Here is a 25,924-nt window from a genome sequence, read left to right as displayed (position 1 = left end):
GGCAACCGACCATTTTCAGGGAGTGTTTTGAACAATGCAGGCATGTTCATGCATTTGCAGGGTGGGAGTCTGACGTCAAATCCAGTCTTGAACAGCCTGAAGTAACCGCAGTGGCAGTGTAAGTCCAGGGCTGCGCAGAGACTACACGAAATCTGTTTGTACAGCTCTAGTACACATGCGACCGCACACTTGCACATCTAAAATACACTATTTCCGTAGGCAGTGGCTATCCGATCTCAGGGCTGCAAAAATCGCTGCCCAGCAATCAGGTCTGAATTACCCCCATAATGATCTCAATGTACTGGTCAATCATTTTATTAAACTGTTCTTTTAATATAAAAATATTAGTAACAATGAAATGTATAAAAAGCTGACAGTGAATTAACCACGGCCACCCAAAAAGGGGTGTGACCTAATAAAAAGGGGGGAATGGCCTCGCAGGGATCATCTCTCCATGGGTATGTTTCCTGAGATGCTGGCTGTTCCAGGAGACTGGGCAGTGTGTGTGCCAGCTCTTCATCTGTGACAGGAGCCAAAAGCTGCAGAAGGATATCACTTTGCAGCACCCAGCTCTTGTCACTGCAGAAGAGCCGGCACTTTAGTGGTACCACTTTCGATGGCAACATTCGGGTACAGGCCGCACCCCTGCACTCGGCTTGTGATGCCACTGCCCCATTGCTATGAGAACCTTTAGGTGAGATCCATATTGCAAGTGTGAGGAGCATGGTGGCACAATTTAGGTAATCATTTTCAAGCCCTATGCTGCGCAATTCTATGATTCATCCTACAGCAAATCCAGGGTCGTGATCATGTGATTTGCTTCCCTAGTGAATTGGGCCAGATGTGGGAGGGTGCCCTGCTCTTCCAAGAGCCTGTGAGAACTCACTGTACTGTGGAAGGCTGTGATATACCTGCTTAACGCAACATACTTTACATCCATTTTTTCCAGATTTCTTTGTTGATTCTCTCCAAATTAATTTTATCAAAGAAATGATAATAACATACAGAAATAATCATTATAAGAATAACCCATATCACACGCCATATCTGTGGCAAGTACATGCAGCTCCGTAATAGAGCTTACGTGCATCCTGTACTGGCCACGCCCCTCGAGCACTTGACATCATGCCAAAGAGGCGGGTCTTCTCACTCCAGGAAGAAGAGAGCTGCCTGGAGGATCCTCAGGATGCTCCGTGGAGCTGTTTCACACTGCAGTCTACATGTCTATAGGGCTGGTGGCACTGCAGTAGTGATTCTGGCTCCAATTTCAGGCACACTGCTATCCAGATGTAGGTATTGAGGGGCAGTGATGGTGCTGCCCATAGAACACTGAACTCTATGCAGTGGAACCACTTGTACACCCCTAATTATGGGGCTGTGTACATTCATGCTATTAGACCAAGAATTACTTTCAACAGACTGGACAACCAATACAGAATATACCTAGGTTCTATATTATTACCAGCACAGATATCAAACTTACACACTATAAATGGCAACATATCTACATTATTACACACCTTCCTGACATATAGCTGCCCTTGTACTGTACCCTTAATTATAATTATTTGACAATCACTACACTTGTATGCATAATAATAAATGAAGTATACCTAGCACTAAATCCGATGCACTATACTTCTTTATGATACTTACTAACCTATTTCTGGTATCTATGCTGTCCCCATACTTTGCAGTCATGCTGTAATAATACAAATATAACTAATAAAACTTCAGGATATACATATAATGGGAGGAGAATGCCTTTTGTGTCTACAATACAGTTCAGTAGAGTTAATGAAGTTTAACTTGGAGCATTACTTACATAGCAATCAATGATAAGCATAAATATACAGAACACATTCATGTCAATGCATTTAAATGATCAGAACATAAACACACATCTATGGTAGTGAATTCCTGAGGCAATGTAGATGTGACGTATATTGCAATACTAATATTAATATTACATTTCTAATAAACACAAATTTTAGGTCACAATCTGAAACAACACTGTCCTGTACAAACGATATGGCTAAGCTATCCCCAGCAGCACTATGTGTGACCGTATACATTGTTTTCTGCAGTATCCTCGTTTCACTTAAGATTAGAATTGCATACAGTAAATACCATCTGCTGCTGTCTATTGCGTTAAAAAAAAACCAACCTATTTTAAACATGGCATTCAAAGTGTTAATAGTTTACTTCAATTATTCCACAGACTGTGTTTAACACTTTTATTCTACAGCTCAATCTGCTACTTAAAAATAGAATGACTTTACTTCATCAAAACGCTGTACCACTAGCTACAGAATGTCATAATAAAACTGATGACAATGTATAGTACTTAAATGGTTAAGATCTATCTATCTATCTATCTATCTATCTATCTATCTATCTATCTATCTATCTATCTATCTATCTATCTATCTATCTATATATGTACGTGTGTATAGTAACAGTATTGTGATCAAATGAATGTAAACAACTCCAGGTGCATTAAGAAAACAAAGTTGTGTATTTAATTGGTAGTAGACACTGCCTAGTTATTTCTAGACTCAAAGGGGGTCATTCTGAGTTGATAGCTTGCAAGCAACTTTTTGCAGTGCTGCAATCAGTATAAATCTCGGCAAAACTGCGCATGCCTATGCACCGCAATGCACAGGCGCGTCTTACAGGTACAAAGAGGATCGGTGCTGGGCGATGGATTTAATGAACAATCCATTCGCACAGCCGATCGCAAGGTGATTGACAGAAAGAGAGCATTTATGGGTGTCAACTGACCATTTTCTGGGAGTGTTTGGAAAAACGCAGGCGAGTCCAAGCGTTTGCAGGGTGGGTGTCTGAGGTCAATTCCGGGACCAAAAAGACTGAAGTGATCGCAGCGGCTGAGTAAGTCCAGAGCTACTCAGAAACAGCAGAAAACTGTTTTGTGCCATCGGCTGCAAAAGCGTTCGCACACTTGCAAAGCAAAAATACATTCCCCCATAGGCAGCGACTATCTGATCGCAGCGCTGCAAAAACTTGCTAGCAAGCAATCAACTCGGAATGACCCCCAAAGTGAGGGTCTGACTGGTTGGACAACCTTTCCTTCGGCTTTCTGGATAACATAGTTTTTGTACTTTTACAGTATTAATTTAATGTCATTTTAGTAGAATTCTCAGGCAAAACGGAAACAAGCACAAATTACAGCATTGATGATGATGATGACTGTTATCACACTTTTTCTACATAACATTCTATTTTTGCGATATCAGTTTTATTATAACCAATCATTTATTAGTAATGCTTCCTGTGGTTAAAAACCCTCAACTTAGGGGCAGATTCAATAAAAACATGAGCTTCTGTCAGCTGCTCGCGCTGTGCATTTACCCATATACATATCATGGCAGCTGATTTCTGCTCACATTTCCACAGACTATGGAAGTAACACACAAAGCCACTGGACTCACACTTAAAGAAATCTGCCCTATTAAAGTTTTTGCTGTCACTTGTGCATACCTCACAACATCTGGACACTCTAATGCCTGACTCCCTCACATGGCTGAGCAGCGGCTGCCCCAAAAGGGGGCATGACCTATGAAAAGGGGGCATGGATTTGCAGGAATGCCACAATCGCAGCATTTTCATCACTGTTGGGACATGGACAGCGCTCTGTGAGCTGCTGGAATGCCCCCAGTCCCACTGCTGTGCCTATGCGCACAGCGTCTATTCACCGCTGCTGCAGGATGTAACAGGAGCCTCCCAACTGCCCCCCCCCCCCACTGGAGGAGACAGAGGGTCCTGCAAAATGGGACAGTCCTGCAAAAATCAGGACAGTTGAGAGATATGCTTGTGTCTCTGCAGGACTGGAAAACATTGAATGAAGCTTTGGGGTGAACAATACACCTGTTTGGATGATTGTTGGCCCAGCACAATCAAATACATTGTCCACTTCACACCTCCCATGAACCACCTCTTGAAATCCTTTTGGTACATCTGGTCCCCTGGAACATGAGGGGCTAAAAATATACATTGGTTCATTATACAGTGACGTGTAGTGAGATGAGGCAGAGCCTTTCCTGTCATGCTCCAGTATAAGCCAGATTTTTAACTATATAAAGTATATTAAAATATAAAGACTATATTACAAATATCTCATTTTTTATAGTCAATACTCTGAAATAAAAAGGTTTATGACAGGTGAGGCAGTGACACCCCTGCCTACCTTTTCCGCACATCTCTGATCAAAATTCACCAAATGTCCAGCAATATATACTCCTGCACCTTTGTGTAATGCCCACATGAACCCTCAGGGTCATATATTGAATGTAACTGGTTCTGGTAGTCAGTGCCTCCTCAGCAGTTTACCTCAGGGTTCATACATTCTCCTTTAAAAAGCTAAATATTTCCCCATCCATATCTCCATTTCTTCCTCTGTTAACTGCATACTGTACTTACTGTATATAGTTTTTATTTTGGAAATAAAAAACACAATTGAATATAACACCTAAATGAAAAGTTTATTTTTCATTTAACAAGTGGGTGAATAACTAATAACATAGAAATAGTAAAGTGTTTAAAAGTTGCTATAAAAAGGTTTGATTTAAAAAAGGCACGTGTTCATAATTTTAGCAGATTGACCATTCTATTTGTACAAAGTTTGCTACTTGTCTATAATAACTTTGTTCCATATGAACAGGTGTATTCACTCACCTGAATAAGACTATTTGGAAGCAAATCCTCTTTTACACTTTCATTTCCGAGTCCTGAATCATCAGCATCAATGAGATTATCCACAGGGACATCTTGGTTTGGTTTCATATAAGTAAAGTCACTTTCAGTGGAATCCAAAGCCACACACACATTGTACGAGTAGGGAAGTGTCAATGTCCCATTTGTATATTGAGAGAGGATCCTGGGATCAACTTGAGGATATAAACTTGAACTTAAAGGACCAAACATTGGGGGTGGTTGGGACTTCTTGCATTTTGAAATAATGACCAACATCACAGTAACAATAAATAGCAAGGAAATTAGTGCTAGAGCAATTACTAAGTATAACTGCAAATTAGATTGAGGATCTTCATCAATGAGATGATTACTGAGTTTAGGAACCACCTGTTGAAAATTATCTGCAACAACAAGACTTAAGGTGACTGTAGCTGAGAGAGTGGGGTCTCCATTGTCCTTTACCATCACCACAACCTTGTGATTCAATATATCCTTCTCTTGAAATACACGCGATGTCCTGATCTCACCCGTGTGCTGACTGATGGTAAAGTGAGATGGTTCTGACACTTGTATGAAGTGATAAGAGAGCCAAGCATTATGTCCAGAGTCTGCATCCACTGCAACTACCTTAGTTATTAATGCTCCTTGTTCAGAGGCAAAAGGGACCATCTCAAACACAGCTGGGCCACCACTGTCTGCTGATGGGTATAAAATCTTTGGTGCATTATCATTCTGATCCACTATGCGAATAATTAATGTTGCATTGCTGCTCAGAGATGGGGATCCATTGTCTCTAGCAGATACTTGAATTAGAAACTCCTTGTGCTGCTCATAATCAAATGATCTCTGAGCATAGAGAACCCCAGTCTCTATATTCATGGAGAGATAAGAGGACACTGGGAGATCTTCTGTATTAGTGCTGAATAGTGAATAAATAATTTTAGCATTGTCTCCAGTATCAGGATCTGATGCTTGTACACTGTATATTGAGGCTCCAGGTAAGTTGTTCTCTGGTACATAAGCAACATAAGTAGATTTCATAAATACTGGTGGATTGTCATTAACATCCAATATCACCAATCTTATAGTTCTTCTGCTGGAAAGTGGGGGAGATCCTCTGTCAGTAGCTAATACTGTGATGTTATAGCTAGATACTTTCTCTCTGTCTATTAAATCAGTAGTAACAATTCTGTAATAACTATCAGATGATAATAATAAATTAAAAAAAATGTCAGTAAGTTTACAGTCAACTTCTCCATTTGTTCCTGAATCTTGATCATGAACTTTAATAAGAGCAATCACTGTGCCAGGTGCAGAATCCTCAGGAATAGGACTAGATAATGAGGTGATGGATATCTCAGGAGCATTGTCATTCTCATCTATCACTTCTATTAATACTTTGCAATGGGCCACAAGGCCACCCCCATCCTTTGCTTGGATAGATAGTTCATAATTTCTTGTTAATTCAAAATCTAGTGGCTTATTTATTTTAATTTCACCATTTGTAGGATTAATGCTAAAAGTACCTGTGTGATGGACATTCACTGATGTTTTGCTGAAGGAATATGTGACCTGTCCATTGACTCCCTCATCTCTGTCTGTTGCATTTATAGTGATTACTAGAGCATCAGTTGGAGTATTTTCATTCACACTGACCTTATACAGTTGCTGAGAAAATACTGGAAAATTATCATTTGCATCAGTAACACTGATCCTTATTAAAGCTGTACCAGATCTCACTGGGTTTCCTCCATCCAAGGCTGTTATAATTAACTCATGAATGTTTAGATACTCTCGATCCAAAGGTTTCTCCAAAATGAGTTCTGGGAATGTGCTCCCATCTGGGTTGCTGCTTTCACTCAGTATAAAATACTGATTATCACTGAGCCTGTATGTCTGTACTGAATTCATTCCAATGTCTGGATCTTCTGCACTTTGCAATACAAATCTAGTTCCTGGTGATGTAAATTCTATAATTTCTAAACTGATCATGTCATGAAAAAACCTTGGAGAATTATCATTTATATCCTGAATTTCTATTTTGATTCTGAAAACATTTAATGGATTTTCAACCACAGCATCAAAGGTTAGGAAGCAGGTAGCTGCTGCCCCACACAGTGTCTCTCTGTCTATCCTGTCCTTAATGTACAGATTCCCATTATCTACATTTACATAAAAATATTTCTCTGTTACACGTGAAGCAATTCTCAGTTTTCTAGATGAAAGCTGTTTAATATCTAATCCAATGTCTTCTGCAATATTTGCTATAACAGAGTCTTTTCTCATCTCTTCTACAATAGAATAATGAATCTGACCAGAGACTGAATGACACAGCCATGATAATAAGAAGGAAAATATTACTTGCCATCTGATTCCTTTGTATGTCTGTGTGTGAAGCTTCATCTCAGCCATCCTAAGGAGCCAAATTCTTTAACAAAATATAAATCCTATTGATGCTTAGTATTTGTAATCCAGTGAGTTAGAACATATATTGTTATTAGTCCAATTGTTTTTGAAAATTAGAGAAAATATCCTGTATTCTGTTCAGAGAGAATCCAGAAAATGGCTGTGTGTCTTCCTGCAGATCTGCAGTGTGTGTGAGTGATGAAAATACCAGTGGATCTCCAGCTCTGTATTCTTTTCCTTATTGGTTAAACAGCGGCGCTCTGAGGTGAAACTAAGGAACTGCAATACTGAAATTTATCAGCATTCAATAGAATTTTTATGATCATGCAACTTTTGTTTGCAAATATATATATATATTATAACGGATCTTAATTTAATTGTATACATAAATGGAATTACTGAATGTATACATCAAATAAATTAGTAATAATATCTGTGTATATGTACACTGTGTCCATGATAGTATGTATAATTCAAGAGAGGTGTCCAAACATGACCAAATATTTAGTTTTTCTCCTTATTTATACTTTATTTGTCATAGTTAATATTTTTTTAATATATGCACACTACATGTAATAGTATTTACTGTTGAATAAATACTGAGATCAAACAACTTTGTAAATATAATTATAAAAGGTACTTACTGTAATAGAGAAAATAAATACACTAAACATATCTACCCCAGTATTTACCATAATATCTACTTCTCTTTTTGCAATGTAAGTGAAATACTATAAGTACACTTGCTTGCACAATTCAACATTTTAGAAGATACTCTTGTCCTCTATTTAAAAAAGAATGCTGAAAAAAAATTGTTTACCTGCTGTCTGCCCATTTTATAGTCTAAAAATATTTATCAGTGTACTATATGTATATATATATATATATATATACAGTATATACATATATATATATATATATATATATATATGCTTTTTCTAGTGATTCTACAATATCATACAGAAATAATATAACAATTATAAGAATGACCCACATTACAAGCCATTTTTGTGGAAAAAAAACTTCTTGGTCTTGAACCAAGAATTATTCTGAAGAATAGGGCCCTCTTACCTCTTTGTCTGTCTATTAATATCCAGTCTTTTTTTATTTATAATTGTAAAGCACAATTGGATATGCTGTCATTGCAAAAAGTAATGTCAGTAAATACAAAATATATTTAGCATACATATTGTGACCAGTGCCAATATTAAACTTATAGCCCAAAAATACCAACATATCTTTTTCATACCATGACTTCCTGACACATAGCTACCATGTTACCTTTAATCCCATTTTTTCAAACAGTAGTAGTGATAGTAGTAGTGATAATAATATAAATGAAGTATGCTCAACATTAAATCAGCTGTACGATACTACTCTATGATATTTACTTACATGTTTCATGTATCTATGTTTCCCCCATAATTTGCTGTCATGGTTGTATTATAATATGTCATAACTAGATATTGAAACATCCAGATATACATTGATTAAATAGTAATCACCAATAAAGCTGAAGTATACAGAACACATTCATACCATTACTGGCATACACAAAATATATTTTACATTTTAAGAGTGTAAAGACATCTAAAGTAATGACTTCCAGATACTTGTAGATGTAATAGTTGAGGATCGTTGGGTCGAGAGTAACTACAGATGGAGCCACCTTTATCTTGGCCCTTTAATAGGATTAACTGAGCCAGGGCAGTCGGACTTAATCCCCTGATGTATTGTTCTCTCTGTATTGTATTGCTGCTGAGAACAATAGATGAAGGGTTTATACTATTAAACCATGATGTGCCTAGGTGCAGCACAGAAGCCAAGATAACCGTGGCTCCATCCGTAGGTTGACAGTCATTAGGTTGACCACTATTGGTAGACAGTGACTAGGTCGACACATGAAATATGTCAACACGGTCATTAGGTCGACATGGATAATTTTGACATGGAAAAAGGTAGATATGATTTTAATTTTTTTAATGGTGTTGTTTTCTTCATAAAGTGACCTGAGAACCCCAATTAGTGCACCCTGTCCTCTCGCATGCTTTGGTAGGTTACTATTCCCAATCGTAGTCCACGTGGATTGTAAAATTTTAAAAAGTTCAAACAATGAAAAAAATAAATGTGAAAAACTCATGTCTACCTTTTCATGGGTCGACTTTTGCCATGTCGACTTAGTGGCCATGTTGCTTTTATGACCATGTCGACCTAATGCATGTCAACCAATAGTGGTTGACCTAATGAGTTTTGACCTAAATGTTGTCGACCTAAAGACCGGATACCAGATGTAATGTATCTTGTAAAACTAATATTAATGTTAATTTGCCAATAAACACAAGTTTAAGGTCACTATATGAAACAGCACTGTCCTGTACAAAAGGTATCTCTAAACCTCCCCCACCAGTCCTATGTGTGACTGTATAGATTGCAATATGCAGTATCCTCATTCCATTTTATTTTAGAATCGCAGAAGCGCCTGTGGCCATTCTCTATTGCTTGTGAATTAGAAAACTATTTTATGTCTGGTATTTAAAGCGTTATAGATTTGTTTCCACAGAATATCTTTGATATTCTTTTTTGTTTATAATTTAATGTGTTTATTAAAAATAGTGTCAATTTCACTACATCATAACTCTTTACCAGTTGCTGCAAATTGTCACCATCAAAACCAGTAACACTGTGTAGTACTTCAGTGGTTCATAGAGATAAAGCAACAGCATTGTGATAAAATCATTAGTAACAGCTCCAGACACATTAATAAAACAAATCCTGTGCCACCACTTAGGGTAATTCCAAAACCAAAAGTTCTAATTACCAATCCTACCCTTTTGTTATTAATGCTTTCAGTAGTTAAATACAAAAATATAAGTCAAAATTAGCCTCTAACCAAATATCAGGTCAACCACACTCCATTATGCTACTTAAAAGTTATTGAATTAAGGGCCCTACACACTTAGAGATTTAACTGAGCGGTATGAATGTTCTCGTTCATTAATGAACAAGAATTCGTTCATATCGTTCAGTGAGTAGGCACCAACGATGAACGATGCACGGCCCTGTGCTCATTCATCGTTGGTGCCGGGTCGCTTGTGCATGCAGGCCAATATGGACAATCTCGTCCATATTTGCATGCAGGGCTATGAGGCCGAGTGACATGGGGGAAGTGAAGAAACTTCACTCACCCATCACTCCCCCCTGCCGCTGCCCCCGCCGTCACTCCTGTTCCCCCCCGCCGCCGGGTTGCCCGTCGGTGGTATCTGCCATCGGGCACCTCAGCGGCACATAGCCAAATGTGTAGGGTCCATTACTCTTAAATTTGATCTTTTAAAGCACAAATAAGTAAAAGAACCAACTCTAAACAAGTTCCAGTACTTTACTCTAACTTATCAGTTGTAACATTTAAGCAATTAAAGTATCTTGATTTTAATTCCAAAACCATCAAGTAAGTTCCTCATGCAGAGAACCATGTAATGAAGTATATTTCTACAAAAGAAGTCAATACTCATTGTACTAAACCAACTCTACTTTAATAATATTATATTTATCCCCTTTAGTTACCTATTTGGTAAGGTTACATTTCCTGGCATGTGTGCTCTTAATGTATGGATCCTGCTGTAACATTTCAGGTCTCAGATGTTTGAAGGGGATTCAGTTAGGATTTCAGCGGACAGGAACTCAGCAGATGAAATACCTATGCCAGAATACTGACACTGCTCAGAATGCCGGTGCTGGCATTCCAACTAGGATCGCAATCCCGGTGCAGGAAACCCACTGGGATCTCAAATTAGTATTTGCTGGGCCATCAGAGCGCTAAGCCATGGGGGGGAAGGGTTAGGCTGCGGGAAGGGGGGTTAGGTTTAGGCTGTGGGGAGTAGGGTTAGGTTTAGTCACCCCTGGGGAGAGTTAGGGATTAGGCAGTGAAGGGGGCAGGGTTAGGTTTAAGCTGTGGGAAGGGTGGGTTAGGTTTAGGCACCACCGGGGAGGGTTAGGGTTAGGCTGTTGGAAAGGATGGTTAGGGGGCTTTGGGGAAAGGTAAGTACCTTGCCCCTGTCGGGATTCTCACCATTGGGATGCAATGGTCGGCATATCAGACCCAACCCATTTGAAGGACCTGGAAACAGCTCAAGTAGTTGACAAATAAACCTTTGGAATAACAATGGCACCTCTTTGAATGTCGGTGAAACAAGTTCAATAGGCACAGTGCCCACTCCATACCTCTCATAAACAGCTCCTTGCAAAGGTACTGGTGAATCAAGTCATTTAGAGCCTGAAGTGGTTTCAAGCCCATATATTCTCTTAAAAAGAATAATTTTCCCTAAGCACTCTACTTTGAATAGCAGTCATCCTGACTTATCTACCCTGGTATCCCTTCCATTAAATTAATGATTGTTGCTTTGAGAACTGCAGTTAGGAGCATTCTGAATATTCACAGTTTTTAAAGGTATACATTTTCTGAAAAAAGATACTTTACAAATACATACTAAATACACTACATTTACCCTACTACAATATTACCAGAAATCCAGTTTTAAATTTCTGTTTTGAAAAAGCAAATGCAGTTGGAGAAAACATCAAATGCTAAGTTTCTTCTTTATGTACAACGTGGCTATAGACTTAATGACCAGAAGTAAGTAAGAATGACCCTTTAAAATATGTTAGAAGACAATTTTGTGTCTGACAAAAGTGACTTTTTTAATGCTAGCTCAGATACAAATGTTGTGTGTGTAAGATAATGTTAAGAATTACAAGGGAGGAACCGTGGCTCCTAACTGTTGCAGGGGCACATTCCTATGCATAAAGCAAATTTATTTAAAACACTATCAGCTCAGTATAGTGTACATGTTAAAGTGCTGCATCTAATTGTGTTTGAAACACTGGGCTGTTATTCAGAATTGGATGTAATTTGCACTCTTTTTGTATGTGCATGCCTGTCTTATTGCAGTGTGACTCAAAGCATACACGGGCATGTAGACGATGGAAAGGGGCATATAGGTGTGGTGGAAAGACAGTAAGGGTATGGTGTGGGTATGTAGATACAAACAGTGGGCATATCTGAATAAGATCCACTGTGTGCCCAATAAAACTAGTACCATATTGCTTATCAGAAACTAGGATATTGGCTTGTATTTTACAAAACTCACCTGTATAAGACTATTTGTTGGTAAATTTTCTTTTACATTTTCATTTCCAAGTCCTGAGTCATCAGCATCAATGAGATTATCCACAGGGACATCTTGATTTGGTTTCATGTAAGTGAAGTCACGTTCATTGGGATCCAAAGCCACACACACATTGTACGAGTAGGGAAGTGTCAATGTCCCATTTGTATATTGAGAGAGGATCCTGGGGTCAACATGAGGGTATAGGCTTGAACTAAAAGGACCAAAATCTGGAAGTGAATGGGACTTCTTGCATTTTGATATTACAACCAGCATCACAGTGACAATAAATAGCAAGGAAATTAGTGCTAGAGCAATTACTAAGTATAACTGCAAATTGTATTGAGGATCTTCATCAATGAGATGATTACTGAGTTTAGGAACCACCTGTTGAAAATTATCTGCAACAATGAGACTTAAGGTGACTGTAGCTGAGAGAGATGGGTCTCCATTGTCCTTCACCATCACCACAACCTTGTGATTCAGTATATCCTTCTCTTGAAAGACATGTGATGTCCTGATCTCACCCGTGTGCTGACTGATGGCAAAGTGAGATGGTTCTGACACTTGTATGAAGTGATAAAAGAGCCAGGCATTATGTCCAGAGTCTGCATCCACTGCAACCACCTTAGTTATTAATGATCCTTGTTCAGAGGCAAAAGGGACCATCTCAAACACAACTGGGCCACCACTGTCTGCTGATGGGTACAAGATCTTTGGTGCATTATCATTCTGATCCACTATGCGGATAATTAGTGTAGCATTGCTGCTCAGAGATGGGGATCCATTGTCTCTGGCCATTACCTGTAATAGAAACTCCTTGTGCTGCTCATAATCAAATGATCTCTGAGCATAGAGAACCCCAGTCTCTACATTGAGAGAGAGATAAGAGGACACTGGGAGGTCTGTATTAGTGCTGGAAATTGAATATATTATTTTAGCACTGTCCCCGGTATCAGGGTCTGATGCTTGTACACTGTATATTGAGGCTCCCGGTAAGTTGTTCTCTGGCACATATGCAACATACGTAGATTTTATAAATACTGGTGGATTGTCATTAACATCTGATATCTCCAGTCTGATGGTTCTTCTGCTGGAAAGTGGGGGAGATCCTCTGTCAGTAGCTATAACTGTCATGTTATAACTAGATACTTTCTCTCTGTCCATGAACCCAGTAGTAACAATTCTGTAATAACTGTCAGATGATAGTAATAAATTAAAGGATTTATCTGTTAATTTACAGTCAACTTCTCCATTTGCTCCTGAATCTTGATCATGAACTTCAATCAGAGCAATCACTGTGCCAGGTGCAGAATCCTCGGGAATAGGACTAGATAATGATGTCACAGATATCTCAGGAGCATTGTCATTCTCATCTATTACTTCTATCAATGCTTTGCAATTGGCAACAAGGCCACCTCCATCCTTTGCTTGTATAGTTAATTCATATATCCTTGTCAATTCAAAATTGAGTGGATTATCTATTTTGATTTCACCATTTAATGGATTAATACTGAAGGATCCTGTATGATGGACATTTCCTGATGTTTTGCTGAAGGAATATGTGATCTGTCCATTGACTCCCTCATCTCTGTCTGTTGCATTTATAGTGATTACTGTAGTATCTATTGCAGTATTTTCATTCACACTGACCTTATACAGTTGCTGAGAAAATACTGGATAATTATCATTTACATCAGTTACAATGATCCTTATTAAAGATGTACCAGATCTCACTGGGTTTCCTCCATCTAAGGCTGTTAAAATTAATTCATGAATGTTTTGTGACTCTCGATCCAAAGGTTTCTGCAATATAAGCTCTGGGAATGTGCTCCCATCTGGGTTGCTGCTGTCACCCAGTATAAAATACTGATTATCACTGAGCCTGTATGTCTGTACTGAATTCACACCAATATCTGGGTCTTCTGCAATTTGTAATACAAATCTGTTTCCCGGTAAAGTCAGTTCTATCATTTCTATAGTAAATATCTCATTAAAAAATCTTGGAGAATTATCATTTATATCCTGAATTTCTATTTTGATTCTGAAAACATTTAAAGGATTTTCAACCACAGCATCAAAGGTTAGGAAGCAGGTAGCTGCTGCCCCACACAGTGTCTCTCTGTCTATCCTGTCCTTAATGTACAGATTCCCATTATCTACATTTACATAAAAATATTTTTCTGATACACGTGATACAATTCTCAGTTTCCTAGATGAGAGCTGTTTAATATCTAATCCAAGGTCTTCTGCAATATTTGCTATAACAGAGTCTTTTCTCATCTCTTCTACAATAGAATAATGAATCTGACCAGAGACTGAATGACACAGCCATGATAATAATAAGGAAAATATTACTTGCCATCTGATTCCTTTGTATGTCTGTGTAGGAGGTTTCATCTCAGCCATCCTATTTGTCTGAATACTTCAGCAAAATATAATCCTTTTGATGCTTGGTATTTGTAATCCAGTGAGTTAGAACATACAGAATTATAAATCCAAGCGTTTGTGAAAATATCCTGTATTCTGTGTAGAGAGAATCCAGAAAATGGCTGTGTGTCTTCCTGCAGATCTGCAGTGTGTGTGAGTGATGAAAATACCAGTGGATCTCCAGCTCTGTATTCTTTTCCTTATTGGTCAAACAGCGGCGCTCTGAGGTGTAAGTGAGGAACTGCAATTCTGAAATGTTTTCAGCATACAGTACTATTTTTATGCAACTTCTATTTATAAGTATGCAACATACTTATATTAAGAATCTTAAATGTATACATAAATGGAATTAAGGAATGTATATTTTAAATCTATTAGTAATATCTGTGATTATAGACACTGTCTGTTGTATAGAAAGTCTCAGTGATAATATGTAGAATTCAATGGAGGTGTCCACATACCCTGGTAATTTGTTTATTTGATTACTGACATAATGAAAATCTCTGTGGTCAAAGTTAATAAAGTTATTGAAAATATATTTGTTTAAAATGTATGCACAGTATATATAATAGTTTTTAATACATTTGCTAAGGTTAAGTTACCTGAATGTCAAAAAATACTGAGATTAAAAATATTATTACAATAGGTACTTAATAGAGAAAGAAATACAATAAACATATCAACCCACATATTTCAGAATTACCCATATAATCTAGTTTTCACTCTGCAATTTGGTACAACTAGTACTCTTGCCTGCATAATTAAAGTTTTAGTTGTAGAATTTACTGTAGTCCTCTGTTGAAAAAAATTTGCAAATAAAGTTTACCTGCTGTCTGCCCATTTTATGAACTGAAAATTCTATAATTTATATAAATTTACATTTATATTTTTTCTGGTTTTCTACAGTGATCATTTCAAACTGAATTTTGCTACTTGAGAAAATTATAATATAATAAAGAGATTATAATGATAAGAATAACCCATATATCACAGGCCATATCTGTGAAAAATACTCTTGTTTTATTATTGTTTTTTATTACTAACTGGAAATGCAACAGAATATGATGGCTTTATATAAGCACATAAATGTTAATAAATAAACACTGAACTTTCTTAAATCTATCAACACACAATATATTTACCATTCATTTAATGACCTGCACAGATGTTAGACTTGTACCCCAAAAATACCAAGTTATATATTTTAAAATATAGTATTACCTCCAAAACCAATTTGTAAATAGTGATCATGATATTAATATCAGTAACTAATTATTTGATATACAATACACCATATGTACATATGTACGTACGTATGTATGCATGTATGTATGTATGTATGTATGTATGTATGATACATGAAGTATGCACAGCATTAAATAAGATGCACTATATTGTGTTAAGATATTTACTGATATACAGCATTCCTGGCATCTATACTTTCCCTATACTTTGCTGTCACAGTTGTACAGTACACTACTAATTCAAAAATAACTAATGAAGCATCCTGACAAATATATAACAGGAGTAGAGTGACTTGTGTGTCTACTGTACTTTCAATTGAATTAATGAAGTTTAACTAGGAGCACTACTTACAAGGTAATCACCGAAAGTCTAAGTATACAGAACACATACATACCAATGCAGACATACACAAAATATTTAAATTACATGGGTATAAAGACACATCAATTGTTAGTCAGTTACAGATGCATGCTGATAGAGGTGCTTTAAGAGAGGAGAGGGCTGTGTGCAGGTTCTGATTGGGACCCCTCCTCTCTGTCGGTAGAGTAGACACCGGCATTGTGTCCCTTACACACAATGCCCACAGTAGTGTCCCTAATACACATAATATCCACAGTAGTAGTGCACCTTCCACATAATGCCCCCAGTAGCAGTGCACTTTACACATAACACCCACAGTAGTAGTGCCCCTTACACATAATGCCCACATAGTAGTGCCATACATAATGCCCACAGTAGTAGTGCCCTTTACACTAACACTCACAGTAGTAGTGCCCCTTACACATATGTCCACAGGAGGGGAGCGTAGAAGGGTTTGTGTGTGGTACTTACATGGGAGATCAGTGGGGTGGATTGGAGACTGAAGAGCCACAGTTGGACAGGTGCAGCGGCAGCCTTCAGAAACAGCAGGGTAGCAGAGTGGGGAGAGCACCTATCCCGGCCTGCTTTGCATGCTTTGCTGAGCATGTTGCACCTGCCCTGTATATAAACTCAACAGTGGGTCTGGAACTCCATTTGCAAATAAGATACTCAGGCAGGTGCCCTCACAAAAATGCTATAAAAGGATCTATAGATGCGGCACTCCAGACATAGAATAATCACATTCAGGAAGAAAGTGTAAAGTGAATCAATGTTCCAATGCTCTTTAAAGCTATTCAATACACAAATATGTCCTAATGAAAATGCCTGTATATTAAATGGCATTGAAATATTGATACACTTTATGCTGCCATCTTGAGAGCGATTATTCTGTGCCTGGAGTGCCACACCCATGGATCCCTATATATATATATATATATATATACATATATACTGTATATATATATATATAGATAGCTAGACAGATACAGGATCACCATCATTTGCTGAATTATTATACATATGCAGCATACTGCTTTCCAAGTACTATGGTGTGTTCACTACAGTTCATTGTGATCAATCTGGTACATTATCATGCATGCACTATCACTAATTTCTCTCTCACTCTCTGTATATATCTATAACGGTAATAGTTGTATCTGTTCATAGCAATTTTTTTGAGAAATATATTTCTAGGGACTGTTTATTAACTATAGAGATGAAAAATCCATAATTCTCTGTTTATTCCAGCATCACGCAAAAACTACTAGATGAATCTGGATCACCTTATTATTATTGCATAGCTTAGTGACCCAGCAAGAATAATAATAATAATAATAATAATAATAATATATATATATATATATATATATATATATACAGGTTGAGTCTTCCTTATCCAAACTGCTTGGGACCAGAGGTATTTTGGATATGGGATTTTTCCATATTTTGGAATAATTGCATACCATAATGAGATATCATGGTGATGGGATCTAAATCTAAGCACAGAATGCATTTATGTTTCATATACATCTTATACACACAGCCTGAAGGTCATTTTAGCCAATATTTTTTATAACTTTGTGCATTAAACAAAGTGTGTCTACATTCACACAATTCATGTATGTTTCATATACACCTTCTACACACAGCCTGAAGGTTATTTAATACAATATTTGTAATAACTTTGTGTATTAAACAAAGTTTGTGTACATTGAGCCATCAAAAAACAAAGGTTTCACTATCTCACTCTCACTCAAAAAAGTCCGTATTTCGGAATATTCCGTATTTCGGAATATTTGGATATGGGATACTCAACCTGTATATATATATATATATATATATATATATACCACACCCCTTAAATATGCCCTTCATACCCCAGTCTCTCACTGCCTATAAGTGACTGTATATAATACATTCTGCACCATCCTCATTCTATTTCATTTTAGAATTGCAAAGCTATTTGACATGTGGCATTTAAATTTTCAATACATAATTTTTTTCCCCCATAAAATGTCTTTGATACTTTATTTTATAACTTAACTTGCTCGTTAAACATAGTATCACATCACTTCATAACTCTTTACCAGTGGCTGCAATTTGTCACCATAAAACCAGTAACACCATACAGCATGTATGTGGTACATAGATATAAAGTCAGCGTATTGTGATAACATCATTGTAAACAGATCCAGGCACCTTTAGAAAACAAAAACTGCACCATTTAGGGTAATTCCAAATAATTATAATAACTGAACCTAACCTTGTGTTATAAATGCTATTTTTAGTAAATACAAAAATATAGTGAATCTAAATGAGCTACTAACCAGACAACAGGTATACCATAATCTGATTCTGTTATGCTATTAAAAAAGTTTGTAAATTACATCTCTCAAAGTAGATCTTTTTCTAAAGCACAAATGTGTAAAAAAACCCCAACTCTAAACAAGTTCCAATATTCATTAATCATGTAACATTGCACTAATTTATCTGTTGGAACATATAGAAGCATTTCAAATATTTGAATTTGAATTTCAAAACCATTAAGGAAATTCCTCATACAGAGAACCGTGTAACGAGTTTAGACATTAAAATGCTATACGATATATGTATAGTATATTTCTAGAAAAAGTATCCAATACTCATTGTACTAAACCAAAAGCACTTTTAGTGAGACAAATTATTTTCTCCTAAGCAATTCTCCAAATGACACCAGTTAAATAGGCACAATGGGGGTAATTCAAACCTGATCGCTCGGGACAGAACACTGCAATGCGCAGGTGCGTCGCACAGGTACAAAGCTGATCGCCGCTCAGCAATGGGTTTGTGCAAAGAATCCATTTGCACAGCCGTTCGCAAGGAGATTGACAGGGAGAAGGCGTTTGTGGGTGGCAACTGACCGTTTTCTGGGAGTGGTTGGAAAAACGCAGGCGTTCCCAAGCATTTGCAGGGAGGATTCCTGGCACCGAACAGGCTGATATGATCGCAGCGGCTGAGTAAGTCCTGAGCTGTGCAAAGACTGCACAAGATCTTTTCATACAGATCTGCTACACATGTGATCGCACACTTGCAAAGCAAAAATACACTCCCCAATGGTCGGCTATCTGATCACAGCAGTGCAAAAAAACCCTAGTGAGAGATCAAGTCTGAATTAGACCCAATGTTCACTTTAAACCTTCTATAAAGAACCCCTTGCAAAGTTGCTGAAGAATCAAGTCCCTCAGAACTTGCAGTGGTTTCAAGCCCATATATTGGGCGGGATGTAATGAAGTCCAAGTTCGGCGGGATGCTGGCTGAACTCGGATGTTTTTTTTTAAAGCGCAATCATTTACAAGGCTAAACCATGCCATGTAAATGATTGCTGCTTTAAAAAAAAGTCTCAGTTCATCCGAGATCCTGCACAGCCACCGAACTCAGACTTCATTACATCCTGGCCATTCTCTTAAAAAAGTATATTTTTCCTTAAACACTGTACTTGGGGTATCAGTCATGTGGACTTTCCTTCTCAACATCTCTTCCCTTATTTTAATGATTGTTGATTTGAGACCCGTGGTTTAGCACACTCCTGATATTTATAGGGCAGTCTGCGATCAGATAGCCGCTGCCCATAGAAAGTGAAAACCTGCCCCATGCAAGCATGCGAATTCATGTGTATGCCGTGCGAAAATTCCGCCATACAGCGGATAGCTGCAAATCTGTTCACAACTCACTCACCATTGAATATTTTTTCCAGTCTGTGCAGTGTGTGCGTAGCCCAGGACTTACTCCTACAGTGAGATACAAACAGGCTGTTCGGATCCGGAGCTGACGTCACTCACCCTCCCTGCAAATGCTTGGGAATGCCTGCATTTTTCCTGACACTCCCAGAAAATGTCAAGTTACCACCCACAAATGTCCGCTTCCTGTCTATCACCTTGCAAACGTCTTGCGGTCTAAATCTTCGCACCATCCTCTCACTGTTTGGTGATGCATCTGCACATTGCCGTGCATACGCATGCAAAGTAATTCGATAATTGGACGGTGTGTGATTTCGCACAACAGTGATCAACTCTGAATTGGGCCCATAGTCTTTCAAGGTACATATTTTACCTTACAAATACATACTAGATGCTCACATCTGCCCTATTACAATATTATCAGTAATACCGTTTTTAACTTTTATTTTGAACCCCCATCCAAAAAAAAAAAACAGTTGGAGAAAGCATCAAATGCTAAGTTTCTTCACGTACAAAGCGGCTAAAGACCTAATGACACGAAGTAAGTAAAAATAACCCTTTGAAATGTGTTACAAGACAATTTTGTGCATTGAAAAGTGACTTTTTTAAGACTAGTATATATATATATATATATATATATATAGTCCAATGCGGTGTCCGGCACTCAGAAGAAAAGAGCGTGAAATGCTGCGGCGCCCTCCTCATGAGAGAAGACTTCCCATAATACAGATGGATGGAATAGGCGGCACTCAGCGGGCTGATACCAAGAATGATTCCTTTATTGGCAACGGGCCCGTTGCCAATAAAGGAATCATTCTTGATATCAGCCTGCTGAGTGCCGCCTATTCCATCCATCTATATATATATATATATATATATATATACAACATATAAAGATAAATGTAATAGCCTGCGAGAAGCAGGAAGTATGGGATTTTGTGAGAGTCTGGCCAGATTCTTAAAGCGGCAATAATTTACAAGGCAAAACCAACCTGGTGATGCCATGTAAATGTTTGGCACTTTAAAGATCAGTCCAGATGCGTGTGAAATCCGACACTTCCTGCTTCTCACAGGCTATTGCATTTAGTCCTTAAAAGTCTGTTCAAAAGTGGTATGTGTAAATGATGTTGGGTGTTCCATGGGAGGAACCGGTGCTCCTATCAGTTGCAACAGCACATACCTATTTATAAAGCAAGTTTATTTACAGTTCATGTGCTTTGTCAGTTCAGTATACAGGTGATGTGATACATCTGCATGAGGTTGATACACTGGGGCATTACTCGGAGTTGCATGTACTGTAACACTGCACAGCTTTTGCAATGTGACTCAGTACATTTAGGTGGCTGGTACAGGGGAGTGTAGATGACTTTTTGATGTGGCATACAGTGAGGGTATGATATAGGGGTATAGACATAAACAGCTGGCAAATCTGAATAAAACCCACTGTGTGCAAAATAAAACTATGTATATGAGAATATTGGCTTGTGTTTTACAAAAACTCACCTGTATATGATTATTTGCTACTAAATCTTCTTTTACGCCTTCATTTACCAGCCCTGAATCATCAGCATCAATGAGATTATCCACAGGGACATCTTGATTTGGTTTCATGTAAGTAAAGTCACTTTCACTGGGATCTAAAGCCACACACACATTGTATGAGTAGGGAAGTGTCAATGTCCCATTTGTATATTGTGAGAGCATCCTGGGATCAACTTGAGGATATAAACTTGAATTATGAGCACCAAATTGTGGGAGTGGTTTTGAATTCTTGCATTTTGATATAATGATTAACATCACAGTTATAATAAACAACAAGGAAATTAGTGCTAGGGCGATTACTAAATATAACTGAAAATCAGATTGAGGATCTTCATCAATGTTCTGCTTATTGAGTTTAGGAGCCATTTGTTGGAAATTATTTGAAATAAGGAGATTTATTGTAACTGTAGCAGAAAGAGAGGGGTCTCCATTGTCCTTCACCATCACCACAACCTTGTGATTCAATATATCCTTCTCATGAAAGACACGTGATGTCCTGATCTCACCCGTGTGCTGACTGATGGTAAAGTGAGATGGTTCTGACATTTGTATGAAGTGATAGGAGAGCCAAGCATTATGTCCAGAGTCTGCATCCACTGCAACCACCTTAGTTATTAATGATCCTTGTTCAGAAGCAAAAGGGACCATCTCAAACACAGCTGGACCACCACTGTCTGCTGATGGGTACAAGATCTTTGGTGCATTATCATTCTGATCCACTATGCGGATAATTAATGTTGCATTGCTGCTCAGAGATGGGGATCCATTGTCTCTAGCAGTTATCTGTATTAGAAACTCCTTGTGCTGCTCATAATCAAATGATCTCTGAGCATAGAGAACCCCAGTCTCTATATTGATGGACAGATAAGAGGACACTGGGAGATCTTTTGTATTAGTGCTGGAAATAGAATAAATAATTTTAGCATTGTCTCCAGTATCAGGATCTGACGCTTGTACACTGTATATTGAGGCTCCTGGTAAGTTGTTCTCTGGCACATAAGCAACATAAGTAGATTTCATAAATATTGGTGGATTGTCATTAACATCTGATATCTCCAATCTGATGGTTCTTCTGCTGGAAAGTGGTGGAGATCCTCTGTCAGTAGCTGCAATTGTTATGTTATAAGAAGAAACTTTTTCTCTGTCCAAAGACCCAGTAGTAACAATTCTATAATATCTGTCAGATGATAACATTAAATTAAAAGTTGTTTCTTCTATTATCTTACAGTCAACTTCTCCATTTGCTCCAGAATCTTTATCATGAACTTTTATGAGCGCTATCACTGTGCCAGGTGCAGAATCTTCAGGAATAGGACTAGATAAGGAGCTGATAGATATATCTGGAACATTGTCATTCTCATCTATTACTTCTACCAGTACTTTACAACGGGCAGCATGGCCACCTCCATCTTTAGCTTGTACAGAGATTTCATAATTATTTGTTAATTCAAAATCTAACTTACTATTTATTTTAATTTCACCACTTATAGGATGGATACTGAAAGTACTTGTGCGGTGAACAGTCCCTGTTGTTTTGATGAAGGAATATGTGATCTGCCCATTAATTCCCTCATCTCTGTCAGTTGCATTAATGGTAATTATTGTAGTATTTATTGGAGTATTTTCATTTACACTGACTTTATATACTTGTTGCTTAAATACTGGAAAATTATCATTTGCATCAGTGACAATGATCCTTACTACAGCAGTACCAGATCTCACAGGATTTCCTCCATCTAAGGCTGTTAGTGTTAGTTTATGAAAATTCTGTGTCTCTCGATCTAAAGGTTTCTCTAACACAAGCTCTGGAAATGTGCTCCCATCTGGGTTGCTGCTTTCACTCAGTGTGAAATACTGATTATCACTGAGCCTGTATCTCTGTACTGCATTCATGCCAATATCTGGGTCTTCTGCAGTTTGTAATAAAAACCTTGTTCCAGGTGAAGTTAATTCAATTGTTTCTAATGTGAATGTATCAGGGAAAAATGCAGGAGAATTATCATTTATATCCTGAATCTCTATTTTAATGGTAAAAACATTTAAGGGATTTTCAACCAAAACATCAAAGGTTAGGAAGCAGGTAGCTGCTGCCCCACACAATGTCTCTCTGTCTATCCTGTCCTTAATGTACAGATTCCCATTATCTTGATTGATATAAAAATATTTATCTGAAACATGTGAATCAATTCTCAGTTTCCTAGATGAGAGCTGTTTTATATCTAATCCAAGATCTTCTGCAATATTTGCTATAATAGAGTCTTTTCTCATCTCTTCTACAATAGAATAATGAATCTGACCAGAGACTGAATGACACAGCCATGATAATAAGAAGGGAAATATTACTTGCCATCTGATTCCTTTGTATGTCTGTGTAGGAGGTTTCATCTCTGCCATTCTCAGTATGTAAAATCTTCCAGAAAAACAAGCTTTTGTATGATCAGTATTTGTAATCCAGTGGAACAGATGTAGTATAGAGTGATGAATCCAACTGTGTATGAATATAACAGAAAATATCCTATATTTGTATTGTAAGAGAATCCAGAAAATGGCTGTGTGTCTTCCTGCAGATCTGCAGTGTGTGTGAGTGATGAAAATACCAGTGGATCTCCAGCTGTTAGGGTCTCCTGCCCTGTGCTGCCACGTCGTCATGGCAACCGGGAGACAAGTGCTAGTGGAGTAACCTGAGCGCAGCTGATACTCCGGTTCGGGTCTTTTGCTGTGCAGTGGTTATAGGCTCTGTGCACGGCAGGGGATCCGGTGCTGGTTTTTGTGCTCACAGTCTGTGAGGTCTGAGTGGGGCGTGGACAGCACCTGCTTTATAAGGCCTCTTTTCAGGGTAAGCAGATGCTGCTGAATCTCTGTTGGTTAGTCAGTTCATGAAAGTTAGCCAGTACTGTGTAGCTTTGTATTTGTTTGTTGCTTACTGCATATAGGCCTGGGGATTTGGTATTACACTCTGCCAATCCAGACCTAGCAGTAAGACTGGAGTCAGTCGTTTAGCTTGCTGGGGTTCTGTTATTACTCAGTGAACTTAGCAAGTTTGCGGCTGTATTCTAACACTTGCCTGTCTAATCCTGTCTCACTGTGCTAGGTGTCAGGGGTCAGTTTAGTGGCAGTAAGCTTAAACCTGTGCACTGCAAGTGAGAATCAGGATTGTGGAGGCTCTCCTTGTGTCTATCATTCCATCTCTGACCAAGGAGTTTACTGCCACACCCGTTGGTAACCCTTTAGGGTTTTGCTGTTGCCCTTAGCAACAGCATTTCGGGTTCTCTACGTATTAAAACACAACATCTTGCTTTTTACATCTGAGCAGTTCTAATACAAGGGAGATACCCAGTTCCTTAGCCTCTGGGCTTCTCTGTTCACTGTGTGTGTATTTTGTTACCCTATCACCTTCTGTGTACGTTATGTCATATTCCCCAGTTTGTCTGTGAGTCCATTTGTTTTGCATAACAGTTCAAACACCAGTACATTCCTGCAGACACTGGAGTGCATAACAGTTCTGACACTAGTACTTTCCTGCAGGCACTGGTGTGCATAACATATTCAGCAGCCTAATACTCCTGTTGAAATTTTGTGGGAATATGGAGCATACCCCTCAAAATACGTTGCAACAGGTGGTCGATCAGGTGCAGGTCCTGACTCGACAATTTAATGATTTGTCCATTAAAATGCACACCTCCCAGGCTGCTGGCGGAGCTCCCGCAGCAGCAGCACCTGCAGGGGTTAAGGAGCCGAAAGTAAATCTCCCGGATCGTTTTTCTGGAGATCGCTCGCAGTTCTTTTGTTTCAAGGAGAGCTGCAAGCTATACTTCCGGCTTAGGCCTCAGTCTTCTGGGTCGGAGATTCAGCGGGTGGGCATAGTGATTTCCTTGCTACAAGGAGACCACCGAGGAGCCGTTGCCCATTGTTTCCCCATCATGTATTAAAGTGGGCATTACCCAGGACCTCTTATCATTAGTCCTTAGAGCACAGGAGCAGGCTCCTCCAGACCTTCCGGTAGGTCTTTTGTTTGTGCCTCCTAGGTTAAGACAGCGAGTGTTCCTGGAATTCCATGCCAAGAAGTCGGCAGGTCACCCGGGTATTGCCAGAACTCGGGAGTTGCTATCTAGGGCGGTGTGGTGGCCCTCGGTGGCTAAGGATGTGGATCAGTGGGTTCGGGCATGTGACATCTGTGCCCGAAATAAGACTCCTAGAGGGGTTCCTGTTGGCCCATTACATCCACTCTCTATCCCATCTAAGCCATGGACCCACATTTCAATGGATTTTGTGGTGGACTTGCCCAAATCCTCGGGGATGACAGCCATCTGGGTTGTCGTTGACAGGTTTTCGAAGATGGCGCACTTCGTT

General features: G+C 38.4%; 1 protein-coding gene across 30 annotated transcripts in view; it reads right to left on the bottom strand.

Moving 5' to 3' along the window:
- Nucleotides 1–25,924, bottom strand: part of LOC134933540 (protocadherin gamma-B1-like) — a 543,090-nt gene that overhangs the window by 153,896 nt on the left and 363,270 nt on the right. The window contains exon 1 of one of the 30 annotated variants that reach the window (XM_063928850.1): nucleotides 21,536–23,538. The exons of 27 other annotated variants lie outside the window; for them this stretch is intronic. In XM_063928850.1, the coding sequence (XP_063784920.1) occupies nucleotides 21,536–23,467 (1,932 nt within the window). In that variant the 5' untranslated portion in view covers nucleotides 23,468–23,538. Of the gene's footprint in view, nucleotides 1–4,695; nucleotides 7,217–12,263; nucleotides 14,829–21,535; nucleotides 23,539–25,924 lie in introns of those variants that run through there. 2 more of the 30 variants (XM_063928828.1, XM_063928827.1) reach the window with 2 other exon arrangements.

Source organism: Pseudophryne corroboree, chromosome 6, assembly GCF_028390025.1.
Source record: "Pseudophryne corroboree isolate aPseCor3 chromosome 6, aPseCor3.hap2, whole genome shotgun sequence".
NCBI classification, from domain to species: Eukaryota; Metazoa; Chordata; class Amphibia; order Anura; family Myobatrachidae; genus Pseudophryne; species Pseudophryne corroboree.
Note: the sequence above shows the minus strand (reverse complement) of the source record. Positions and strands in the feature narration are given on the sequence as shown.